Here is a 25,131-nt window from a genome sequence, read left to right on the forward strand (position 1 = left end):
TGCAAAATACGTTTGATGCTCAATACGATACTAAATTATATAACATAAATTAGATAAGTTATAAAAATGTTGCTTGCAGTTATATTAAAAGCTGATTCAGTTAAACTCTCTAGTATTCGAGACGGCAACGTTAAAAAGTTATAAAAAAGCAACTGCCGTTTGTATAAAAATAAATGGAACAATTGAATTAGTGCCAAGTCGGTTGAACAAACTTGGACTAGTTCTATATTTTCTAAACAAGGACGGTTAAAAAGATATCTACGAACACAAAATCTGTTTGTTGGAGTATCACATATCGAATGGGCTTAGTATGTTATATGTCTAGCCAAAATTGCCCACGACTTCGTATGCGTAAAATAGTTTCAATATTTTTTCTTGTTTTAGCAAAATTTTCATTGATGCTTGGTACAATTATTACTACTATGGGTTATTCAACACAAAATATTTTTTCAAATCAAACCTGTACATCCCGATATCAGCGCGTTCAAACGATAACGTATTAAAAACAAGACTTATGTAATTACATAATTGTTTTCAGGAAAATGTAGACTTCTATGATTCACATCGAGGCCCGTGAGAGCATTCCCATAACTAGAAATAAATGTAATCATTATTCATAGTAATTCGTGAGATTTCTATCCACAATATAGCGGATCTACAATGCGTGTACATAGATCTAAGGATGTCCGCAGTTCGCAGCGCATGTTGAATAACTCTACCTGTATATTTTCAAACTGAATCGATTGTGTGTACACACGTTCTTTCATTGTCAGTTTCAATGAGTGATTAATGTGTCGTCTATTATGGCAATTGGTCGCAGTGCGCATGCGACGAATTTTATTATTAGATAGACGGTAAACGGGATCACACGGGCACGAGCTTTAAGTGTAGTGTTCTCAACAAACGACATGTGTTTACGTTGCGGGGCGCTCTCCTGTCACTCGGTGATATAAACCGCTATAGTTTCCGTGGAATTGTTATTAGTAGCAAGCCTGTCACGGTCAAGACATGGCGGGAAACTGTGAACCTGGTAAGCTTTAGCCTAATTAACCAATCAGTGTTTGCAAGAAATGCGCATGCATCAATTAATTACGTATGCGGACACATGGCCTCCCATCAATTCATCTTCATCAAACGATTTTATCAATATCTACTAGATGCCATTGAGTGTGACTCGTAAATTCATCTATTAGGTATATCGTCTGCACTGTTTTTGTAAGTGATACTGAATTATGACCGGATTATTTTAGTGTGATATTGAAACTGTTCAGAAAACGGAATGTCGGCATCTTGTTTAATTGCATTGTATCGTAAAGAATAATACCATAGTTATATTAAACAAAAGTTGATTTTACCGCAGACTCTAGAGTGTCTTTAAAAATCTCCTGTCATTGAAAAAAGACGACATTATTAAAGAAAGTTAATCTTAAATTAAAGCTTTAAGATGCGATATAAAATAATAAGTTATTACTTCATAATTATTTGAAGTGTGTAACTGACTTTGTGCAATAGTTTCAGACTCAGTTAAAAGAGAAATACTTTTTACTACAGGAATATAAATGGACCCGAATTTATACTAATCATTTAGCCCCTGCACGTGGCGTAAGCTCTAACTCAGTCTGACAGAGTTGTAGAAAAAAGGATACAATCCTATTAAAACATTAAAGATTCTTTGTTCTTAAAATCGAGCTACAAAATAAAACTCTGGAGCAATGTTGCCATTTGTAAACATGAAAATGACAATTAGACTGAGTTCTTGAGAATTAATTTATTCCAGTCGTAAGACGCGTCATAGCGCAACTGTACCTATCATCCTCGTACTTAATAGGTACATATTGTGATACTAGTTCATACTGATAAGTTTGCAAATTCATGTGACAGAACTAGATTTTAGTAGTTAATTTCAGTTCATTAGCATTCATTAATTGGGATGACGACTGGGTAATGAAATCGAAATTCTTTTTAGTCCGTAGTCCGATAATAAGAAAATAATGCCGAAAGGCATTAAGTCCGCCTTATGTACACTGTTGTATGTGCATATACATTTAAAATAAATAAATAAAATACTGAGCACGTATTTTTTCATAATCGAACCTAATTACAGTAGTATATTGAGTTGAAATGTCGTGTGACGTCACTTACTAAGTAAAATATCTATTTTTTTCCTGGAAAATTGCAATAGGTATATGATTCAAACATTTTAAAGGAAAAATTCTGATAATGAGTTAACTCTATTTAAATCGAATGACTTTTCATTGAAATTTTGCATTCACTAGAAAAAAAAAACAGATAAAGAGAGACAATCATACGGGTATTAGCATTTTCGGTATATTGCATTCAAACAAACAATGTCCTGACAATATCAAGGCTGAGTTGCACCATCTAACTTTGACCGTAACTATAACGATAACCGGCGTTTTTTGTATGGAATTTGACAGATTTTTGACGTGTGTCAAAGTTAAAGTAAGATGGTGCAACCCAGCCTAAGTTTTTTACATACCTATAGGTAGTCGTATTAAAATTTATTAATTAAATATACATCCAATTAGGAATCCTACTGGGTTACAATAAAATTAAAACACCAGCAATAAATTCAAAGTAGACTGCGCTAGTGTCAGGGTACTTTATATCAAAGGCGTTCATTATTTTCAGACAGACCTGATATTCAAAATGGAAGGAGTAACGTGATAAGTTTTGAAGTCAAGCCCTTCAAAACGTGAGTAAGTAACTATGTGTATCTTTAGTATTACGATAAGCATGTAATTTAATAAATTGAAATACTTATGAGGTCTTTAGAGGTGACTGGTGAATGAAGGAATTATTTGCAAGTAAACATGAACTTAATGAGCGCCTAGTCAATAAGTAGGTACCTCATTGCCATTACATTTCTAGTACCTAAGCATCTGCAATTCGCTTTAAAAGGAAAGGCATTATCATTGTTTTCGAAACATTTTCTTATGTTTACTTTTTTCTTTAGGAAACAACTTGAACAGAACGGCTATTGTGGAATATTTACACCCACGTTGCCTTCTCTTAACGAAGTTAAACAATACCTAGGGGTCCTAATATGTGGTAAGTTCACTCACACTCAAAGTCAACCTTATACCGTAGAGTTTAAGGTGTACAATAAACTCGCTATCGGGCTCGTGTAAAGCTTATGAATAATAAAAAGTAAACTATTAACCGTATGACAAAGTTCTCGCCAAGCGATAGACGTTCAGCTAAATTGAATATTTGGATGAAATGTTAATGGCCGTATAATGTTGCTGTACTAAGGTGCTTTCCACGCTGTGACTTATTGTAGCGCTTCTATTTAAAGCGTTTTAAACGAAAATTGCAACGCAGCTGCGACATAGTCGTCAGTAATGCTGTCTACCTTTACACACAGATGTTACTTTAAGAAACTACAAACGCGATACAATTGCTGCCACGGTCATGCACTATGCTTATTACGATAGCCGTTTTATTATACGAATCAAAGGATTCACATAACTAAATAAATATATGTTTCTTGAACAGCGTGATGAGTTCGATTCAAACATTTTTATCACTCCTCGCTGTATTATTACTTCAAACAAATAAATGTAAACACAGACTGCACTCGCGCGTAGGAGCAATTTAAATACGCGGCTGCATCGTATATTTTTTTTATTGAGTGAATGCTCCTACGAATATCATAGAATAAATACTAGTTGAATATCGTAATTGCTAATATCTTAATAATTACGATGTACTTTTCGCGATTGAAAACTTGCGTTTGTGTCGCTACAAAAAGTCAAAGTGTGTAACTGGCCTAATAAGTAGGTAACATGTCTCTTGAATAAATGGTAAAAGGAATATATTTAATGGTTTCATTGACAACTTAATACTTTATTACAGGGTTTTGTAAAACTTTTTTTTATATTTTAACACTTAAAATACTTTTTATTTTTTCGAAGCATCTCAAACCACGCCCCGTCCCTCAATAATTATAGGTATTTAAAGAATAGAAAAAACACAAAACATGTTATCTTTTACTAAATGATCTTCTATCAAAATTTGATAAAATTAAAGACTTCAATAAAATATTAAACCCGCAAATAAGGACTCATATAAAAATAGCGTTGTTTATAATAATATCGCGTGAACTATTTTTGACCACATAATCTTAATAACGTGTTCCAATAAATAACATATTTGACGATTTACTCGTAATTCCATAGTCATTTTATTTGTGCATTTCGTGGATAGAAAATATTGTATTTTATCGTATCGTTGCCTAGTGAGGGTAAGATAGTACACCATAAAATTGTCAAGAGAACCTTTACGCCTTTGTACCAACCTTAATTGCGCTTCAAGGCTATAAGGCGGATATTACAGGTAGTGCCACCCAGTCACTTTCGAGTATTAAGATAATTGACTCTCGTCTCGTTGACGACAGCCAACTACTCAAAATAATTAATGAGAGAAATTACGAATTACGCCTTGTAAAGATTGACCTTCATCTTCAATTAAGACTAGGCTGTAACACTTAGAACCAGCGGCAGTCAGTTAATTTCCTTAATGTTAACACGCAAGTGTACAAAAAAACTGACGTACAAAATACACATTTTCGCAACGGTTTTACTGAAGAACTTTTATGGTAAGTAACTTTAGTCGAACTAAATTTTGTGCATAAATTGGACGGTCACCTAGCCTGGCAGACAAGATCAACGCACGACAAAGTAACCGATGGCTTAATAGCATGATCAGTCTAGCAACCGTGTAAGGTTGTGGGTTCGAGTTCTGCATAAGGCAGTCGATAAGAAGAGAAATGTCATACTATACTGTACGTCTCTATTAAAATATCACATAAATCAAACTCCAAAAGTTCCTGTCACTTAGCAGGAAAGTTGATACAATTTCCCTAAATAGGGTGATGAATTAGATAATTATTCCATTAAGAAAATTAAGTTACTGATACTATCAAATAATAACACATTACACATTTTCCTAACACATAACATGTTCTTAGCTTATTTTTTTAAATGGGATCGAGCTTAACTTTAGTTTTTTCAGGTATTACGCTATGGGGGACTTCATGGTTCATCTTCAAAGATGCAGTCATACCAGGAGGGTTCATATTCAACATGACAGGAGTAGTAATAGCTGGTTATGTGTTCGGCCACACATTAGAGAGGTACACAACTGTCAACCCGGTTGTCGGGATGACTGTAGTTGGCGCACTGTATAGAAACTTAGGCCCGCCAAGTTTCTTGGATAATCCTGTCGCTGACATCATTGATTTTCATTTACGGTATGATTTAAGTAATTACGCCGAAACCTATTTTGAGTTATAATTGTTATTTCTATTCCATAATTACAATAAGCTTACGACAACAATCTTAGATTATTCACAGTAATTACAGCAATGTTTGGAGTTTACTTTTAAGGAAGAACCCCTATTATTCATTTTGTTTCAGTTAAATAAATTATTTTTAGGTACATTTAAATAAAACTATTTAAATCCAAAGTAAAACTAAAAGATATGTAGAGTCAGTAAAAAATCCTTTTATTTCTCAACACCAATGCCAGTTTCGTAAATCATTTGATAATTTGGCAGCTCACGTAGACATAAACCTCCAGCCTTGTTCAAACCTTAACAATTAATCTGGGCGGGACGGGATCCGGTTAAAACCAATTCAAAGGACAAAGCAGCCGTTTTTCTTTCAGGCGAATTTACCCCGTAATTATCTTGACGAAGGGCCCACTCAGCTGGAACTGGGAATATATAAAAAACAATTCTTTGAAAGTTTTCTCATTGGCAACCTTGCCTTGGCTCGTCGAGTGTTTGTCTACAGCCTTCTTCAGTCATCTATTGCTGGGCTTTCCATGGTATTGGGGTAAGGCACTCAAACTTCTGAAACAATTTTACTTTTCATTCAATTTTATTTATGTTGTATACGAGTATTACGAAGAATTAAGAGATATAATTTATCATCTACCACATAATATACTCGTACTTTAACTTTTTGTAATAAATTAAAAACAACACCGCTGAGATGAGCTAAAAGTAATCATTACGAGTAATCTACCTACATGACAATATGATACAGGATTCAATGTTACTCTGTAAAGTAAATAAATGAACAAAGCTTGCTAAAAATGGTACGTAGTAGCGCAACAATTTAGGTACGCTACTTTACAGTTCTGTGGCGTAATCTACATACACTTAACTCTTAAATATTTTCCCCAGGTCTCCATTTAGGTGCTATACTCTCATCAGTGTCCCCCGCAGTGGTGGTGCCAACTGTAATGAGTCATAGCGCCCGAGGATTTGGCACCAAGAGTCAGATCGCTCTTCTAGTTGGCAATGCTGGAGGTCTGGACACCGCCTTCACTGAAGGCATGTTTGGAATCATCAATAGCGCTATATTCTACCAATCTTCGTTGATTTATAGGATTATTAAGGTATTTATTGACAGTTTTTTAACAATTTTAATCTTTCAGCAGGGATTACTTGTTCTTGTTTCTGTAAACCTTAAAAAATCTTCATTCGTTTAAGTAAAGTAACACTGAAAATTTAAACCTTTTTGTGGACATAACTTTTTAGATATTTTAGGTAATAGTTCAATTCCCAAATGGTATAATTTGGGCTATAACAATTTTGCTACAAAAAATAATATTTTACTCGATCGTTATCTATAACTTTACACAATTATGATGATTTGATGAAAACATTGTACAATTTATTTGTCAATAAAAAGAAAATTGTTATTGTTACACTTTCTATGATGATAAGTTTAAGTAATTTGACTCTATTTTTATGACTTACAAAGGTAAAACAAGGTAACAAACTTTATAAAAAAAATGTGCATAGTTTCTTTAAAGATAATCCATAAACATTTTCTGGAAGGCCGTGTATTATGATGATTCAATTGACTTTACAAAAGTACGCCGGGTTCTTTGAAAACTATTTGAATTCATAACTCGAAGAAAGCTTACCTTTCCGCTTCCTACCACTTTGAAGTTTAAATCAAACTATCTGCGTTTATAGGAATTCCGAGTGCCGTGAAGGGTACAGGATGATTCTTTGTGCACTTTAAACAGACAGAAAGATTGATTATATTTATAAAGAAAGAAGACTTACATAAGCAAAGCAACTTTTGCTACGACCAGAAAGTCCTAAATTAAATTAATTTTCCCATGCTAAAAGACCGGTCTTTGACTGTTGGTTCACCTGAATTCGTTTGTGAACTTTATAAACGTTTGATTGATAGTGTTAAATTAATACGAGTATAACATTTATAGAATCTTGCCTATAATTTTCATTTGCCTTTGTAAAGGTATATTGTGGACCTATGTGTAATTACCAAGGTAAAAATCGTCTGCATGATCTATTACAATATGACTGAGAACCATTAAATTAAAACGAAAATCATGTTCTAGACGTTTATTATCATAGCATTATGCCTAAAAATCAATAGGTAATTCAACTTATTCAAATGAAAAAGCTTACCTTTGCATACATTTCAAAGACCTTTATGTTTTAACATGTATAAATCCTAGAACCGTTTTCTTATAAAATTATAACTTAAAAGCGATTTGTAATTGGATGCTATTAAAATTCAGATTACACGATCTTAAGGCTCAATTCCATGAAAGCACTTAGGAGTGAGTTTCTTTTTACATAATTTCGACAGGCAGTGCTGGCAGTGTTTGTGGGAATCGCCCTTGGAATATCGTGGGGCGTTTTAGCGGATTTTGTCCCGGATCAGGGAGACCCCTACGCCCCCGCAGTTCGAAGTTTGCTTATTTTTGCCGGCGGTTTTCTACTTACTTATGCTGGCGGATACTTCGGATGGGGCGGCACATGTAAGTAAATAAAACTTCGATTTAATAATACGCACTTTGACCCTAAGACGTTAATGTTTACGAGACAAGAAGGGATCATAATTTAAAAGAGGCAGGCTTTGCGCTTAATGTGAAACGCCTTATAACTTTACTCAATTGTATCATGCTTAAGTATATCAAAATATAGAACAGTTCTCGTGCGTATCAAAGGCGACTAAGAAAATATGAGTATTATTTTGATGAAAAGTTGTCTTATACATATATGTCACCGTAAAATTGTGAATTCCGTCAGATTATAATCTGACGTAGTTAAATTACAATCTAACCTAACCTAACCCACTGTTAGTTTACAATCTAACGCGTTATATTATAAACTGATAGAGTTCACAATTTCACGTTGACATATACAATCTTAATATTAATGTGTAGTCCAAGAGACTAAAATATGTTCACTGTAATTGACATCGTGTGATATTTTCTTCATCTTTGATAGTTTGCATTTCTTCAGCACAATTACAATACTTACAAACCTTTATACAAAAAGCTTAACGAATTTTTTTACTCTTCTCACTCTCAAGTTATTGTTGGCACTGGAATGAAAATAGTATAGCTTTTGATTTAAACACAAAAGTCCCCATTTTTAAGTTACGGATTCAGCAACTATTTTCCATAGTACATTTTTGGAACATGTCCAACATGATGTGTGAGAAATTGTAAGGCTTTATTTTTTTGTTGTTTTTTCTTATTTATGAATAAAATATACATAATTTCTAATATGCTCGCACACATACACTAACAGTATTTACTCATGCCTAAGTTTTATTAATATTACAATTTCAAAAACGTACGAGTAAAAAGTGTATTTTTTCATAATTTACATGTCAACTGAACTGATAAACAGTTTTGTTGCACACAATTAGGTAACTCATTGAAAGAATTATTCATATTAAAAATATAGGTAGTGTTAAAAGATAATTAACCTGATGCATTTTTAGAACTCAAAACCCTTTTTTGAGCTTTAGAAGTACACCTAACAAGCAATATACGATCAGGCTGTTACTTAAAATTTGAGAAAAAATAGTAATTAACAAAATAAAATGTGTGCTTCAAAGACAATAACCATTCTGAAACTGCATGCATGAAAAGTAACAAAGCGAGTAAGCCGACAGCATTTACATAAGATAAACTAAGACGCAAAAACACATATCATTAAAGTCAAATGTTGACACGATTAAGTACTATCATAATCCCTTTTCAACAAAAGGCGCTACCGCAACGAAATAACATACGCAGTCATGATAATACTTTATGAATTACTATTGTGTGACAGATAAGGGTCTACGTTTACTAACACGGCTAATAGTCTCAATAATATTCCAGCCCCTCGCATACCGAGTCGTTTACTTATGAAAACAATCAATGTCAGTTCCTTGATAATATTGGAATAGCTGTCACATTGTTGGGTTAACAATATGTTACTTTGTTGGATTATTTTTGTTATTTATGGTTCATTCAACTTAGAACTTGTATTAATTGCTTTATTCAACTCCTAGACTAATATGCTTTTAACAAATATGTACATAGTACACAAATAGCACAGACTTCAAGAGAGGTTAAAGTGAAAATAATGTATATAAGATATTTCATAGGCATGTAAAAATCAATCCCTGTAGCAGACATTTCCTCCTCATTTATTAACATAGGTACTTATTTCAGTAAAAAAATATTGAAAAAAGAAATAAAACAACACAAAAGCCTACTACTTAACGAATTCGGGATAATAGTCCCAGTTAGCCGTTTCTCTGATAAGCGTTGCTTACCTGTCCCGGCACCATGTTTCTGATAAGTGGTACGTACTTAAAAGAAGTATCGAAATATTACAGTTATAGCCGCGTGAATATCAGCATAAAGTCGCGTGAGAACAGAACTAATGTTAATTGACCGCTACTACATAGCGACTCGAATCGCCACGCTAAGTACAGTCACGAAATGAAAAGGTTCGTCAGTTTTCAAATTGATTCCTTCAACGAATCGCGAGCACATATTACCTTTTGAAACTATGTTACAGAATAATCTCGAGTTAGAGAAAATAATATTTAACTGTTCGGCAGTAAAGTTCAAAATTATTCAGATCAAAGTTGTTTGAAGATTTAACTTGTCAAGAAGATTATTATGATTGATAAACTAAAACCTTCTTGTTGGTTCAACCTGCCACTATCTATTAAATAAAAAAAACTACATTCTGTAACATTGCACTGATGGGATAGAAAAATAAACGAGCAAAACCTTATTCGTTAGCAAACGTCATATTTATTTAAATGTTAGCAGCACTGTTTCTTGCACGGTTATGTTGGCAGGTTTGACTCTTACAGTACCTACTGCAAGCGAAAACCGACACTAAGGTGACGAACCTTTTCATTCCGCGACTGTACATTACGCATGTCTTAAGCTGGGTTGTACCATGTTTTTATATTTTTATTACTTTAACTTTTACAAACGTCAAAAATCTGTCAAACTCCATACAAAAAGCACCGGTTATCGTTATAGTTACCCTTGAAATTAAGTGGTGCAACCGTGCAACTTAGCCTTACTGTTTGACTAAGACTTTAGGCGGGTAATTAAAATTGGTGGAAAATCACAGAGTTCAAAATCGTAAACCAAAAGTGACCAAACATTAAGATCAAATAATCTGAAGATAATAATATCTATTTCAAACGACCTTTGCTTCTTATTTTCAGCACCGTGTGTGTCTGTACACATTTGTGATATCTCCTTTATCACACAACCTACACATTGTCTTGGAAGCTATGTATTTTGATAAGAGCGACTCAAAAATAAATGTCAAGAGCATTGAATAAACTTGGAAACGTTTTCATTATAAATAAGTTAAGTTCGCCAATAACTCTTAGCTCTTGTTAAGAAAGTCGTACCTATGTCGTAAATAATTAATTTCTTAGCGTCCTTTGAAATTAATTTTATTGAAATCCTACTAAATTAAAACACATGATTAAGAACTGAAATGTTTTTTATGGAGTAACCCACTTTTATAGTTACTAGGCCATGAAGACCGCAACTATGAGGATAAACTTAGATATTAATTTCACTAGAGTCCATAATATTAAAATATCTAACCCGAGTTAATAGGGGCAAGTGTTTGAGAGTGAATCGCTACGCTAATTGTAATGTCGTCTTTGTAGCCTTCGTTTCAATTGGGCTCAATCAACAGCATTGCTGTGTGCCGGGTCTTCATTGCTTGATTGTGTTTCGAGATTTTCAAACAAGAACATGCACACAATATAATTTATAATTTAAGTACGTTATTTGATCAATTCGTTCAGTTTTCAGATGTCAATATGTGTTACTTTCATTATTGGTTTAGTACCTTGTAATAATTTTATGTTGAACTATGTAGTTACATATTTCACTTTTGATAAACAAATCACGATTATCACACCAAAAATTGAGTTCGACAGTTCAATTGTTTTATTTTCTAACCAACCAAAACCTGCAAAATGCAAGATTTGGCACTAATTGAATGCACAATGGGTAATTTATCAAGAAACTGTTTAAAAACGAAATTGCATAATTTATTTCTGTATAAACAAAGGGACAATGTGTCTGTCTACTGTCTACGATAGCATTTGTTTTTTTTTTGACACCTTCAATCTTTGCGACTTTAGGCTGCCTGTACACCAAAGTAAAGCGACCGGTTAAAGTACACAGAGAAGAGCTGCGGATATTGTTTTGTTAGGGCGCGAGCATACGACGAGTCATTTGTTTTTCCCGATCCGTTTCTCAGTTACCTATGTATGAATTTATAAAATAGCTTGCAACACCCTGTCCACTAAGCAGGGGTTTTGTGCAATTCTATTGGTAGGTTTTTAACGCTCACTAGCACTATATCACCTTGCTCCGCTTTTGTGGACAGGCAGCCTTACACTGTTGTTCTTAACAGCTGGAGTGGCGATCATGGTGTGCGCGGGCGCCGCGGCCACGCGCTGGTCGCGGCGTGACTGGCCAATCAACAACAACCCGGTGTCAGAGGTCTATAAAGTTCTCTGGAGGATCTTAGAGCCAATGCTCTTTACGCTAAGCGGATACTTCTTAGAGGTAACTTTAATTTGCGTACTAATAATGTGTTCATGTGATGTGGTCAAATGACTTTGTAGGTTATCTTTATTTTTCAATACATACGAGTAAATATGAATTTGATCAGTATTACAGTAAAGTTAACTGCCCGTTGAACAATTATTTAAATTGTCATTTAGTATGGAAATGTCATTTCAAACCAACTCAACATGACTGTGTTTAACTTTTTGTAATTAGGTCCTATGAATCTAAAAATAGACAGTAATGATTATGTCAAAAAGATAATATTTCCATATTACGAGTAACTTAGTTACGTACATTTATTGGCCCTCAAAAGTATTATTATTCTACTCCAGAATAACAGGTAAATTAGATAATAATAGAAAATTGAAGGAAATTGTGTATTGAAACAGTAGCAACTGTGTTGCTCTATCAGCCTATGTGCTCAATACCTACATATATGAAAGAGAAAAGGAAATAACTGATAATGACATAATCTTAGCGGAACACTCGTGGTTTGCATAGTTTTACAATGGTTTTATTGTGCGTCTTAAAATAGTGCACATAATACAGTAGCATTAAGTCTCTTACACAATATTATTTTAGGTAATGCGTAGGTAACTAGTTGATAGAGTGCAAATAAACCTACAGATTATTTACTATTATTAGTTTCATTTGTTTTTATTTTGAGCCTTTAAGTTAATGATAGCTTTAATCTTCACCATTCCAAACTATTCGTTGATTAACAACCAAAAGTAGGCTTTATTCGGATTTGCTAGTTTCAATTGAATTTGTATGATTTATAAACTTGCTTTTGCCTTATAATAGCATCATGCAAAAAGTTTAATGTATTGTAGCACCATACTAAACACTGCATATGCATATTATGCGGTATTTAGCTTGAGGTGCCGTCATATTAAAACATGTCATTTGGTACAGGTATCACAGATGTCGGTTCGGGATTTCGGACTAATATTGGGATGCATAGTCGCAGCCTTGTCCTTTCGGCTGCTGACCGCCTTCCTGGTGTGTCTGGCGAATGAACTCTCCGTGAAAGAGAGCCTGTTTGTAGCAGTCACTTGGATTCCTAAAGCTATAGTGGAGGTATGTTAATCATTCAGTGCCTGGGGCATATCTGTTTTGTAACGTCAAACGTCAGCGAGACTTCAAAATTAAATCTCCTTCAGATTTATTTAATTATGCTCTGATGAAGTGTCACTTCATGATATGTCAATGTCACCCCACCCATGAGCCGCTCCCATACCTCAGACACTGACTTAGTTAAGCTAGACCTATATGTATAAGGTCACCTCCAAAAGACAGACGAGATTTAAGGGACAAATAAAACATCTTAAATTAATTCGTTCTAGATAATACAACCATATATTTAGAATGCTAGTTTTCGAGATTTTTTGATGTTATGTCGAGTGAACCCGAAGTGCTCAGTGCGGTCCGGAGGCATGGCATCGATCATGCCAGACAGTGCATCCGTGTGCAAGGACGTCACGCATGTAAATAATGTGAAAATGACAGAGAGGTCCGATAAACCAAAAAAAATAAAAATATTACATTTAGTTTGTTAGGAAAATTAAAAACAGAAATTTAGCCATTTTTTTTAGTTTTAATGCTAGGGTCCAATTTTTCTAATATAATTAGATGCCCTATTAAAATTTCGTCTGTCTTTTGGAGGTGACCTTATATAAATAATCTCACCAGTTAATTTTGAGTTTAATACTTAAGGTCTAAAATTAAAATTCCATTAGGGAAATTCGTCAGAATTTAATGACTGGTTCAGTCTGCTAGTACCGACCGTACTCATTAATTTTGACATTAACAATTTATTGACTCTCTTCCGTAAATCAACATTTCAATTCTTCGTTACGTTTTATATCTATCTTGTCCATAATTTTAACACTAATACAATAAATAACCAAACCACACCCGCAACAATGTAAACTACACACTCGTCTGCTTTCCTATTTAGCATGATTATCAAGATGTCAACAGAATTATTTTCATATTTTATTATGCCACGAAAATTGGTAGACCAATATTTGGACTGTTGATGTTGGCTCCACGTGATGGTGATTAATCATATTCCACGAGGTAGCTCGTGAATATAGTGCCTGTGGCAGGCGGCCTTCTGCCGTAGCTACTAAATCATTTCAGAAGTTATTAAAAGTAGAACAGTATACACACTCAAGGTATCTTCGACCTTATAGCCGAACTTGAGGCAAGAGTTCACTTTTATAATGGTAGAAAAATAATAATAAATAAACTAACTGTACGCGCAATTTTCTATCCATGAAAATTCTTTCTAGTCACACAATCACATCTCGTATCTGCTTTACTAATCAGAAGGCAATATTAGCATATTGCAATCAATGAAATCCCGTCTATAAAACTATATTCAGTAGTTTTGAGATCCTAGGTAAGCATACATAAATTCTAACTAATAATTTTCTTAAGTAAAGTTATTACCTTTTTATTGGAAATACTTAAATTGACAACCTGCAAAAATCGTAATAGACATTATTTATTATCTTCTTGTCTTGCTCTAAGTGGCTCTACATATCGAACTGTGTTTAAGAAGCGTTAAAAATAGGCATATAAATACTAAAGTACCAAAAAATGTCCTGAAGAATATGGCCCTTTGTCAATCATCTTGAAAGGACTAAAGACGTGACACTTTATTTTTTGAGAGAGTACGCGACCTTGTTACAGTCCTTTGATATCACATTATTACATGACATTATAACATAAATACTTTTAGCTAAAAGGAAACACTTTACAGAAATTTTGTTTGGTTGAAAAATATAATAAATCTCCAAGGAAGTGTGATGTTGTATATCCTACTAATATTATAAATGCGAAAGTTTGTGTGGATGTTTGTTACTCTTTCACGCAAAAACTACTGAACGGATTTTGATGAAATTTCACGCGGGTGAAGCCGCGGGCAAAAGCTAGTTCTTTAACAATAAAAAAATGAAAATAGTTCGTTTCGTTGTCAAATGGTTGACCTCGCAACTATTTAAAAGATTTTAATCGTAATTTACATTTACACTAACTGATATTACTTACTTTACTTACCTTACTTTGATGTATTATACGCCTAGTAAATGTAATTCCACATAGGTAAATGTGCGAGCATGGTTGATGGGAAAATATTGTAATATCCCCAGGCCCTACACAGGATTGCGATAATGTTCCCAATCATACCTTTTTTTAAGGGAGCCTTATAATTCTAATAAAAAATGAATAAACTCTACGCACGTGTAAAGTATTTATTTATTTATTTATTTAAAACTTATATGCACATAGAACGGTGTACATAAGGCGGACTTAATGCCTTTGGGCATTTTCTGCCAGTCAACCTTAGGGCCAAACTGAGAAAGTATGAAGTATGTAGAAAGTTGAACAAGTTTCTCATTGGCAATTCCTCGAAACTATTTATTCAAGTTGTTGTTGGATTCAATAAACGGCTCTTTTGACAGTACCTACAATGGTTTCTAGCCAGAATTCCAACTCAATTTATTCCTTTTAATATATTGGCTTTTATTGTTATCGCCACTCGCGGAGTTTTGGGTACTGACACAGTATAGGTTTGTTGTTGACACGACAAGAAGAAGATTTTAATTCAAATGTCTTCTAACGAATAAAATCTGGAATACCTATTTTTTACTCTTTTACTATAACTTCAATACTATTTAGTCTTCATTACACAATACTAGATTCAAAATCCCGCAAGTTTCTGTATTAAATTACCAGCAACTTTCTTCTATCAAAATTCATCGTCTTAATTATAACAAAAACACTCGAAGCTGCAACTTATCAGATTTGAATTGTCCCGGACGACGTAAAATATCAGCGCATTTTGTTGTGCTCATAGTTGGGCATGTTTTATTCAAGACCACCGCAGCCCAGCTTACGCCGCATCCATAAGCCTTGAGAAGTAAATTTTTGCATGGGATTACGTATTCCAACTCTTAAGATGGCTTGGGAGAAGTTCGTTAAAGAGTATGCTTAAACTTTGCGTTGTTAGAACTTTATAGATATTCCATTTAAAATTTCGTTTATTTATACACGAAGCTGCAGTCATTGTGAACCATGTCACTCATTATAATATTACTGTTATTATTCAAGAAAATGGCTATAACTAATGTGTTTTTTTATTAATTTATTTATCATTTGAAAAAAAAACAGTACATTATATTATATCGATAGCCTATAAAAACCACTAGGGATTATTCTTAAGACTATCATGAGCTTAATTAATCACATTGAAATAATACAATAACATGCAAACATTGTTATCCTGATAAGTCCAGACGACAGCACGTCAAGCCATACACTGCGACATGTTACTCATTGAAAAATTAATAATTTTAACACATTGTAGAGCTTATAACTGCTTAGGCTGAGTTGCACCACGTAACTTTGACCGTAACTTTGACGATAACCGGTGCTTTTTGTATGGTTTTGACAGATTTTTGACGTTTGTCTAAGTTAAAGTAAGATGGTGCTACCCAGCCCTAATCTTTAATGATTCATTTAATCATAATTTAATTTTAAATGATGACATAGATTATTTGACATTAGTTGTTGTGTATTTTGCACAGCTGGAAACTTTATTGATTTCTGTATTTATGTGATCTATGTTGTTGTGTGTCTATCAAAATTGTTTGTTTCCCGAACATAAAGAAAATAAAATAAATGAACTGACAATTGATTTAAAAAGGAGACGAGACGTCGCCGCGTCATGTCTGTTAGGCGCCTGCTAATTTGATTGAACACGCAACGAGAATTCCTTACACGTCACTCTTTGAAACTCCACTTTACAACCATTCTTACGCCTGTATTCACAAACATTACTATGAGGTTTCACAGAACACAGGTTTGTGAATACAGGCCTTAGCCCCGTATTACGAAACGACGCCAATATCCGATCCAATCTTAGGCTTAGGCTGAGTTGCACCACCTAACTTTGTCCGTAACTATAACGATAACACTGGGGAACAGTCATTTTGCGGCATGGTAGTTTAGAGTCAATTCTGTATGCGAGTAGTGTGCTGAATACTAGAAAAATATTAGATTTGTCAAATTGACTCTAGATCTTGAGATAAATACTATTAACTATTTATATGAAAAAAAAACAAATAAAAACACCAATCTGTATAAAAAAATATTTACACTAAGATCCTATTTAAGAACGATATAAAAATTAAAAATATATTTGCTTTTCATCAAATAATAGAAAAAAAACTACAAAAAGCTTTTTCTGTAAGCTTTTATGTTATGGTTTTGGTCAGGAAAATTCCATAATTATGGCAACAGTAATCAGCCATCATCTGGCGGTCCCATTGACCGTAGATATCATTCTTCCACTATCCTGATGTTCTGGTAGAACCGTTCTGCTTATTCCTCACTGTAATCACCCAGATTATGGGAGAACCTGTCCAAATGGCTATTGTTAAAAAAAAAATTAATACTTAAATTAGATCCTTATGTGTTAAATTTTTAAAACAATTTAGCAACCAATTCTGAAAAGTCTGGTGCTCTATGACTCCCCAAATATTGTTTGGCTACTAAAACAAAGCTTAGCCATGCTTCAGATTCAATTTGTGTTATGTGGTTTACAAATACAGTGTCTTAATAAGATTACGGATTTGCGGTCAATCGAATTTATTTTTTCCGTATTCAAACGGACGTTTCAGGACGTAAAGGACTTTAATTTTGCTGACTTTTGATCATTTTAGTGATTAGAAAACTCAGTTCATATCTTTGGCCTTCCAAATTGAAGTCCTTTACGTCCAGCTTGACTCCAGTATGGCAAAGAGTCTTCACGAGTCTTGCAGACGATATTGGACCCCCAATATTTATTATTTTATGGAAGTTTTATAAGAAAGTATGCTTGGTAGGTTTGTATCACTACCTCCGTGATCTTATTTCTTTGATTTTGTAAGTTTAGAAGCCAAATATTAAGAAAAACTGTTGGGATTGTAAACGCAAGGTTTTCATAATGAACTCATATTTTTGAGACAAAAAAGCTCTTTAAAAATTAATTTAAAAGACACAAACTGTTAATTTCAAGGTCTAGTAGCTGATTACTAAATTGTTGTAACTACAACTACACTAATACATGAGTAGAAAATAAAACTTAGTGGGTATAATCAAATTAACATAAGTTTAGGGAGGGTCGTTTAATGTTTTTCATTGATTTCTTTTGTCTCGTTTATCTCAAGAACCAGAGTCAATCCAAAGAAAGTTAATGCACACCATTTATGTCTAATACAAGTAGGTATTTACAAAATCCATTAACAAAATAGATGCCGCAGATTTTTTTATTTTTTTTGTTCCGCAGTGTAATCGGTGTTTTTTGTATGAAGTTTGACAGTTTTTTGACGTTTCTCAAAGTTATAGTAAGATGGTGCAACCGAGCCTTAGACTGACGACGATACTCAAAAATATTCCAAAATTCAAATCGATTCCAATTTTGAAATTCAACCAATCATTCTGGACTTTATGCTTGAGTTGTATCGATTATTGAGTGTCATTTCGTAACGTATCTATCACTTAGCTGTCAGTCGTGGGAAAGGAAAAAATAAAAGAAAAAGAATACTCGAGTCTTGCATGATTTGCATTAAAAAGAAGACCGATTCGTTTTCCTTGACAATGAAAATCGAATAGGAAGAATAGATGATAAATGTTACCTATTGGCCAGTTCTTTACATTAGAAATATAAGTAAATGTTATTCAATTAAACAAGTAGAGAAACTGTGATTAAACTTTAATCACGAATCTAAAAACTTAAATTCGTAAATTATCGTAATCTTACGCAAGCAAGTTATTATTGTATTTACTATCCCTGTTTAATAAAAGGTAGATAGCATACAGTCTACCTTTGCCGCTTATTTTTGCTAAGTTAGGTATCCCTGATACCTACCCTGTATAGCATTGATGAAATATCATTTATTTTTTACAAGTTTTTCAGCTTCATTTTATTTACATTAAATATTTCCTCGCTAGGACATAATTACTGAGTGACATACAAATTTATAATTTCCTTATCGTCGATATTAATTGTATTAACGAGTTGATATTTTCAGGCGGTTTTGGTTCGAGTTGCGACAGACTCGCTGTGGGACACCGCCTCGCCGAGAGACAAACGAGTGGCAGCGCAGCACGCGAATATAATCGTTATCGCCATTATCATAACGTCCACTTTGGGGTCTGTGCTGACGACCGTGCTGGGACCGGTCCTGCTGTCGTCAGAATCGCGAGTCGCTCCCGAAGGTATTGTAGCGAACATTCCACGAACAAATGTCGAATGTTTTTGTAATATTCAACGATTTTGCGAAGAAAACTTTTCTCGAACAACGAACAAATAAAGTTCGTTCAGTGTTTGTCCAGACAAAGGCCTCTCCTGAACAAACAGGTACATAAACTAAATTAAATGAACCAGCGATACTTAAAGTACCATAGTCGACACCCTTAACAATCAATTTTTTCTAAATAGTTTGTGGTAACCTAATGTTCTAAAAAATTCATTAATTTAAAAGGTAGATTCATAAATTAATAAATTATTTTAAAAAAAGCTAATTAAGGTTGTGTAACATCGGGCAGTCAAACATAATATTATTTTACAAAATTTATTGGTAATGTTCAAAACGTTTATGTGTCAATCTATGGGACTATGCTTCATTAACGGGGATAAATAAACTACGAATTAACGACTCATGAACATATTTCCCCCGTATAATGTCAAATTAAAAGTTATTGCGATGGATGCCGAAGCGCCCAGCTTATTTTGTGGTTTTGTGCACAATTTATTTACACTACCGAATGATCTTTTGAAACTATAATGCAACATCAATAAATTAAAGATATGTACTTAAATATTCAATAGATAGATGATATCCTAATATCACTTCAACATTTTCTAAAGAAAGTTTTGTACACAACTGTACTTAAATTACAGATACAATAAGTATTAGGAAATCCCTGTTAATAAAAAACAATCGTTAACCAAATACGAGTGAAAAAGTTCATTTCTACAACAAATTCTTATAGTGTGTTCTTTCTAGAAGTCTTATTATAAAGTATCGTCTCATTTGTTTCAGAGGTGTACCAGAGCCATGGTTTGCCTTCAGCCAAGCATCTCTCCAGGAGGAACACTGTCCCAGGCTCCCTCCACCGCGTCGACGTTCAATAAACATTATTATAAATGCAAACTGTACCTTATTGATACCTACTGAATTAGCATAATTTCCCCGAATAACTGTCATTTTCCAACTTCAGAAACAGATTAAGGCCGGGTAGCAGAGAAAATGGCGAAAATGAGGATTTCATTTTTCATTTTTGNGTATGTTTTATAGGAAAAAGGTAGTTTTCAGTTAATGAATTTTCATGTTTTACCATCTGGTAAAAGGTAGTTGTTTGCAAATTAGTATTACGTCCAATCAAGTGATAATTTAATCTTAATTCAAAAATATTTTTTAGTTTGGCTCATTGATACAAATGGTATCAAAAAAAATGTGCCGTTAAGAACATGCAATAAATTACGTCACGTGCTCAATCACGCGTGACCTCTGCTGAGTTTACATTGAATGAAGATGTTATTGTAAATTATTTGATTCCTAGGTGGTAGGTTCACCACTGATGTGAATATTATCGATACGGACGTACGTGACGGATGTAAATAGACTAAAACTATTAGAATTGCTTAAATAGACTTCCTGAATTCCTTGTCGGTTTACCTTGTAGGTACCTACTCGTTTAGTACAATACGGGCGGTGAGCTTAAAATAAGGTTTCATCTTAGGAAAGTAGCAGCCTTGCCANCACTAGAAAGGCCGCCGTCCCATTTTTGTCCCACTCGCGAGTTTAATCGACTCTAATTTTTTTATTTTTCAACGAAAGTCCATGAAACTTTTTGACTTTTTCTGACTTATTGAATTTTATCATTTTTTAATGTTTTTGATAATATAACATTAATAGAAAATTTTTATAAATCGGTTTTACCTAGAAGCGCCACTGGGTCAATTTTGTCCCACCCCGGTATTTGTAATAATAATTCGATGAAGAGTCCTTGTTTTGAGGAGATACGAGAGTGAAGAGGTGAGGAGCTTTTAGGTAACTCGTGGCAAATGCAGAAATGTAAATATATTGCACTAGTTTTTGCCTGCGACTTCACCAGTGAGAAATTAAGTTTATCATAGAAAGACCTAATTTCTTGACACTAATCGTTGTTATTTGACCAAATCACTAAACATTATTCTAAATTTTAGCCTATATTATGTTATTCTAAAGTATTAACAATAAAACTGCAAAGTTTTATTAAGATCGGCTTAGTATTTTTTGCGTAAAAGAGTGAAGAAACATCCATCGATCTAACCATGAATCCATACTCACTTAGTTCAAGTTCAAGGCATATATCCACTCATTCATTCTTCCTATCCATTCATCAGTCCATCCATCCTTCAATTTATCAATCTTTATTAACTTTTACATTTATAATATTAGTAGGAATAAAAGTGTGAACTGGCCAATGTTTAGAAGCTACCTTCTAAACATTGACCAGTTCACACTTTGTATGATATGATACATTTTTAAAATGTGTGACTTATAAAATTTTGAAAATTAAACGTACATACTTTTTATTGTAACTGGTAAAAAACTTCACTGTGTGTGTACAGATAACAGAAAAATAACCATACCTATAGAAATTCCTAAACACATAGTACACCAGAGAGACAAAAAAAACCATACAAAAAAACTTTGTGCAAAATGTGCACTATTATTTGTAAGATATTTATTTTTCCTTCAAAAATAATAATGATTATTTAAAGTAGTAATTTCATAATTTTAGTACAGTATAACACCATGTAAATTGTGATTATTAATATCGTCACCGTCGTGGCAGAATTAAATAACTGACAAAACCAAAGTTGCGAGATATTCACGTTTTTGTGTTTTTTTTCGTTAAAAATGGCGATAACTTTTAAGGGTAAAAATATTTTACTGTCGGTCTTTTGATATTTTATACAGCAAATTTACCTTTATTAATTCAATATTCTTTGATGATGTTACTTTGTATTATTTTAAATAAAAAAAATAAAAATGTAATTATTTAGTTCTGCCACAACCGTATTTTACAACTAAGTTGCAGTTATTTAGTTTTTATATGTCACTTATTTAGTTTTGCCACAACCAAGGTATTACAAAAACGAATATTTCCATTGAATAAGTACACTTGTTTAATTTTGCCACACTTTTATAAACCTAAATGTTGATTTATTCATTTTATTTTATTTGTTTTGTTAATGCGATTTCAGTCAAAATCTGTAAAATTGTTAAATAATACTAGAATATACCTACTTATTTAATACTTATAAATGTTTAACAAATTGGTATGGTAACCATCAACATCAGATTCCTATAACATTGAAATTAAATTGAAAGAACCAACATCAAAATGAATATCAAAATTAAAATAATCCAAAAACAATAAAACTGTAATAGGGATCTCTCCCTAGGGATCCATAGGGATCCCTTACCCTTAACGTCATGGCAGAACGACGTTCAATGTCACTGCAGATCTCCGTTGACGCTAAGGCACATCGGCAGCTCAATAGACAGTTATGGAAGTCCTTGCGACATTATGTTCGCAACTTTAATACAAATAGTATTAAAGAGGCGATAGAGCGGAACCAAGGCTCAAAAGTATTCGTAAGAGACAACTCTATTGGGCGAAGCTAGCTGACGAAGCTGAAGACTGCGGAAGGTGGTGTAACGTCAACAAAAGCCGAGGTTCTGTGTGATTTTGAAAAGTTTTATGGAAAGCTATATACCTCGACGAAGATATTGTGGATATCAGCATTATCAGCCTATACGAGATTAGGATGGCTCTCAAACACCTAAAGAACAACAAGGCACCGGGTCATGACGGAATAACCTCGGGGCTTCTGAACATTGAAGTCAAGTCCTTCAGAGACCATTTAACTTCGTCTTACTCCAGGGAACAACGCCAGAGGCATGGAATAGAAGCGTGGTGGTACTCTTCAAGAAAGGGGATAAAACTTTGCTGAAGAATTACTGACCCATCTCGCTTCTGAGTCATGTCTACAAGCTGTTTTCGAAAGTTATCACGAATGATCTCGCGCGTAGGTTCGATGACTTCCAGCCTCCCGAACAAGTCGGTTTCTGAAAAGTATCGGTACATATCGAGGCACTGAAGTGCTTGTACAGAAACGCCACCATGTTGGTCCGAGTACAGGAGTGGAGTACGAGGGCGATTCCTCTGCAGCGAGGCGTGATGGAGATGTTATATCTCCGGATCTCCGAAACTATTCACCGCTGCATTGGAAGACGCTTTCAAACTCCTTGAATAGAAAGGATTCGGCACAAACATCAACGACGAGTACATCATTCACCTTCGGTTTGCCGACGATATTGTGTGGTCATGGCAAAATCACTGGAAGACCTCGACACAATGCTCGAAGACCTTAATCTCCCAAAAGGTAGGCCTTCGGGTGAACAACATGGAAAAACGAAGCTTTTGTCGAATGTCTATGTTGCGCCCTACCCAGTTTCGGTTAGGAGCTCGAGTCTCGAGATTGTTGACAAGTATGTCTACCTCGGACAAACGTTTCAGCTAGGTAGAGAAAGAGATCGAATCCAACTCAGCTGGGCAGCATTCGGGAAACTACACAACATCCTTTCGTCCAAAATATCTTAGTGCCTGAAGACGAAAATCTACAATCTGTATGTGTTACCACTGATGACGGCTCGGGAACGCGGCCTCTTACTATAGGCCTTATAAATAAGCTCAAAGTTGCACAGCGTACTTTGAAGAGGGCTATGCTCAGTTTTTCTGTACAAGAGACAGGGCACATAGTACGCAGAACTGTCAGACGATGGGGCAGCAAGGTTCTGGAGTGGAGGGCACGTACCGAAAAGCACAACGTGGACTTCATAAAGGTAGCAGGAAAGCACTGGATGCAGACCGCTACCAGCCGGTCATATTGGAAATCGTTGGGAGAGGCCTATGTTCGGCAGTGGACGTCCTATATGGCTGAAATGATGATGATGATGAAGGTAACTATCCAGATTCAACATCTGAGTAATGAACATTGAAATTAAAAGTAACATTTAAAGTAATGTTACAAAAATGAAATAAATAAAAAACACAATTGTACGAGTATTTTGAAGCAATGTTTCGGATTGAGTTGTGGCAAAATTAAATAAAGTCACTTATTGACTTTCTTAGTACAAGTATTTTGAAGCAATGTTTTGCATTGAGTTGTGGCAGAATTAAATAAAGTCACTTATTCAGTTTTGCCACGTAAATTCTACAACAAACAGAGTTGTAATTTATGGTCAATAGTTTCACTAAACTGAAGATATCTTTGGAAATATCGTAGATATTGCCACGAGAGTAAGACCAAAATATAGGTAACACTTTCTGCTATACAAAAAGTGGAAAAAGTGGTTTTTGCCAAAAGTGTCAGTTATTTAATTCTGCCACGACGGTGACGATATATGAAACCAAAAATATCTGACTTTTAATAATTCAAAATTAACATTGAAATACATTTATATTTTTAAAGAAATAAGTACAAATTGATTTAACTATATAAATAAACCTTTTTTTAAGGATGCTACAAATAGTTTTAAACATAATTTTCATTCCTGAGACTAAAAAATGTTACAAAATATATGCTGGGACAAAATTGACCCGGCGGCGCTTTTAGGGGGGTCGTAAACTTCGGCACTTCTAGTGCTAAGCCGTAAGATAGAAGAATCTTTTAGCCAAAAACATGGCAGATGCAGCAGATATCAACGGATTTAAAACTGGAGTTCATGTGTATCCTTGTAGTTTTGAGTCTCTAGAGCAGTGGTTCTTAACCNTATTAAAGCAGATAGTACTGATAGGCACTGCACATCCTATCTTAACCTGACGGCGGAACTGGGTTTACTTGCTGGTCATTGTTATCCCACCAGACTATGCAATTGTCTGGATCATGTTATGATGAAAACCACCTTGAAAGCATCTATTTTTGTCTTGGATGCATCAGTAACTGACCACGGGCTAATACGTGGGACACTATTTAAGTTGTGAGCCTAACTATGAAAACAAAGTAGTTTATTATTAAAATGGTATTGATTGCGTTTATTGGTATTATCTTTCATGATTTATGTACTTTTTAATGTGTCCGAAATACTTTTCATA

The 25,131-nt window shown here is 34.1% G+C and overlaps 1 protein-coding gene across 2 annotated transcripts in view; it reads left to right on the top strand.

Moving 5' to 3' along the window:
* Positions 1-835: 835 nt before the first annotated feature.
* Positions 836-25,131, top strand: part of LOC114364743 (sodium/hydrogen exchanger 9B2) — a 25,956-nt gene continuing 1,660 nt past the window's right edge. The window contains exons 1-11 of one of the 2 annotated variants that reach the window (XR_003656867.1): positions 836-1,030; positions 2,653-2,720; positions 2,978-3,072; positions 5,038-5,275; positions 5,692-5,861; positions 6,215-6,429; positions 7,662-7,833; positions 11,768-11,922; positions 12,841-13,005; positions 19,008-19,194; positions 20,022-20,206. Coding sequence is in view for 1 of the 2 variants with exons in the window: in XM_028321022.1 (XP_028176823.1) it covers positions 1,009-1,030; positions 2,653-2,716; positions 2,978-3,072; positions 5,038-5,275; positions 5,692-5,861; positions 6,215-6,429; positions 7,662-7,833; positions 11,768-11,922; positions 12,841-13,005; positions 19,008-19,194; positions 20,022-20,113 (1,575 nt within the window). In the remaining variant the exon portion in view is untranslated. Of the gene's footprint in view, positions 1,031-2,652; positions 2,721-2,977; positions 3,073-5,037; positions 5,276-5,691; positions 5,862-6,214; positions 6,430-7,661; positions 7,834-11,767; positions 11,923-12,840; positions 13,006-19,007; positions 19,195-20,021; positions 20,207-25,131 lie in introns of those variants that run through there. The other variant, XM_028321022.1, reaches the window with a different exon arrangement.

The sequence above is a fragment of the Ostrinia furnacalis genome, unplaced genomic scaffold, assembly GCF_004193835.3.
Source record: "Ostrinia furnacalis isolate ACB-3 unplaced genomic scaffold, ASM419383v2 OfSCF7464, whole genome shotgun sequence".
Lineage (NCBI taxonomy): Eukaryota > Metazoa > Arthropoda > Insecta > Lepidoptera > Crambidae > Ostrinia > Ostrinia furnacalis.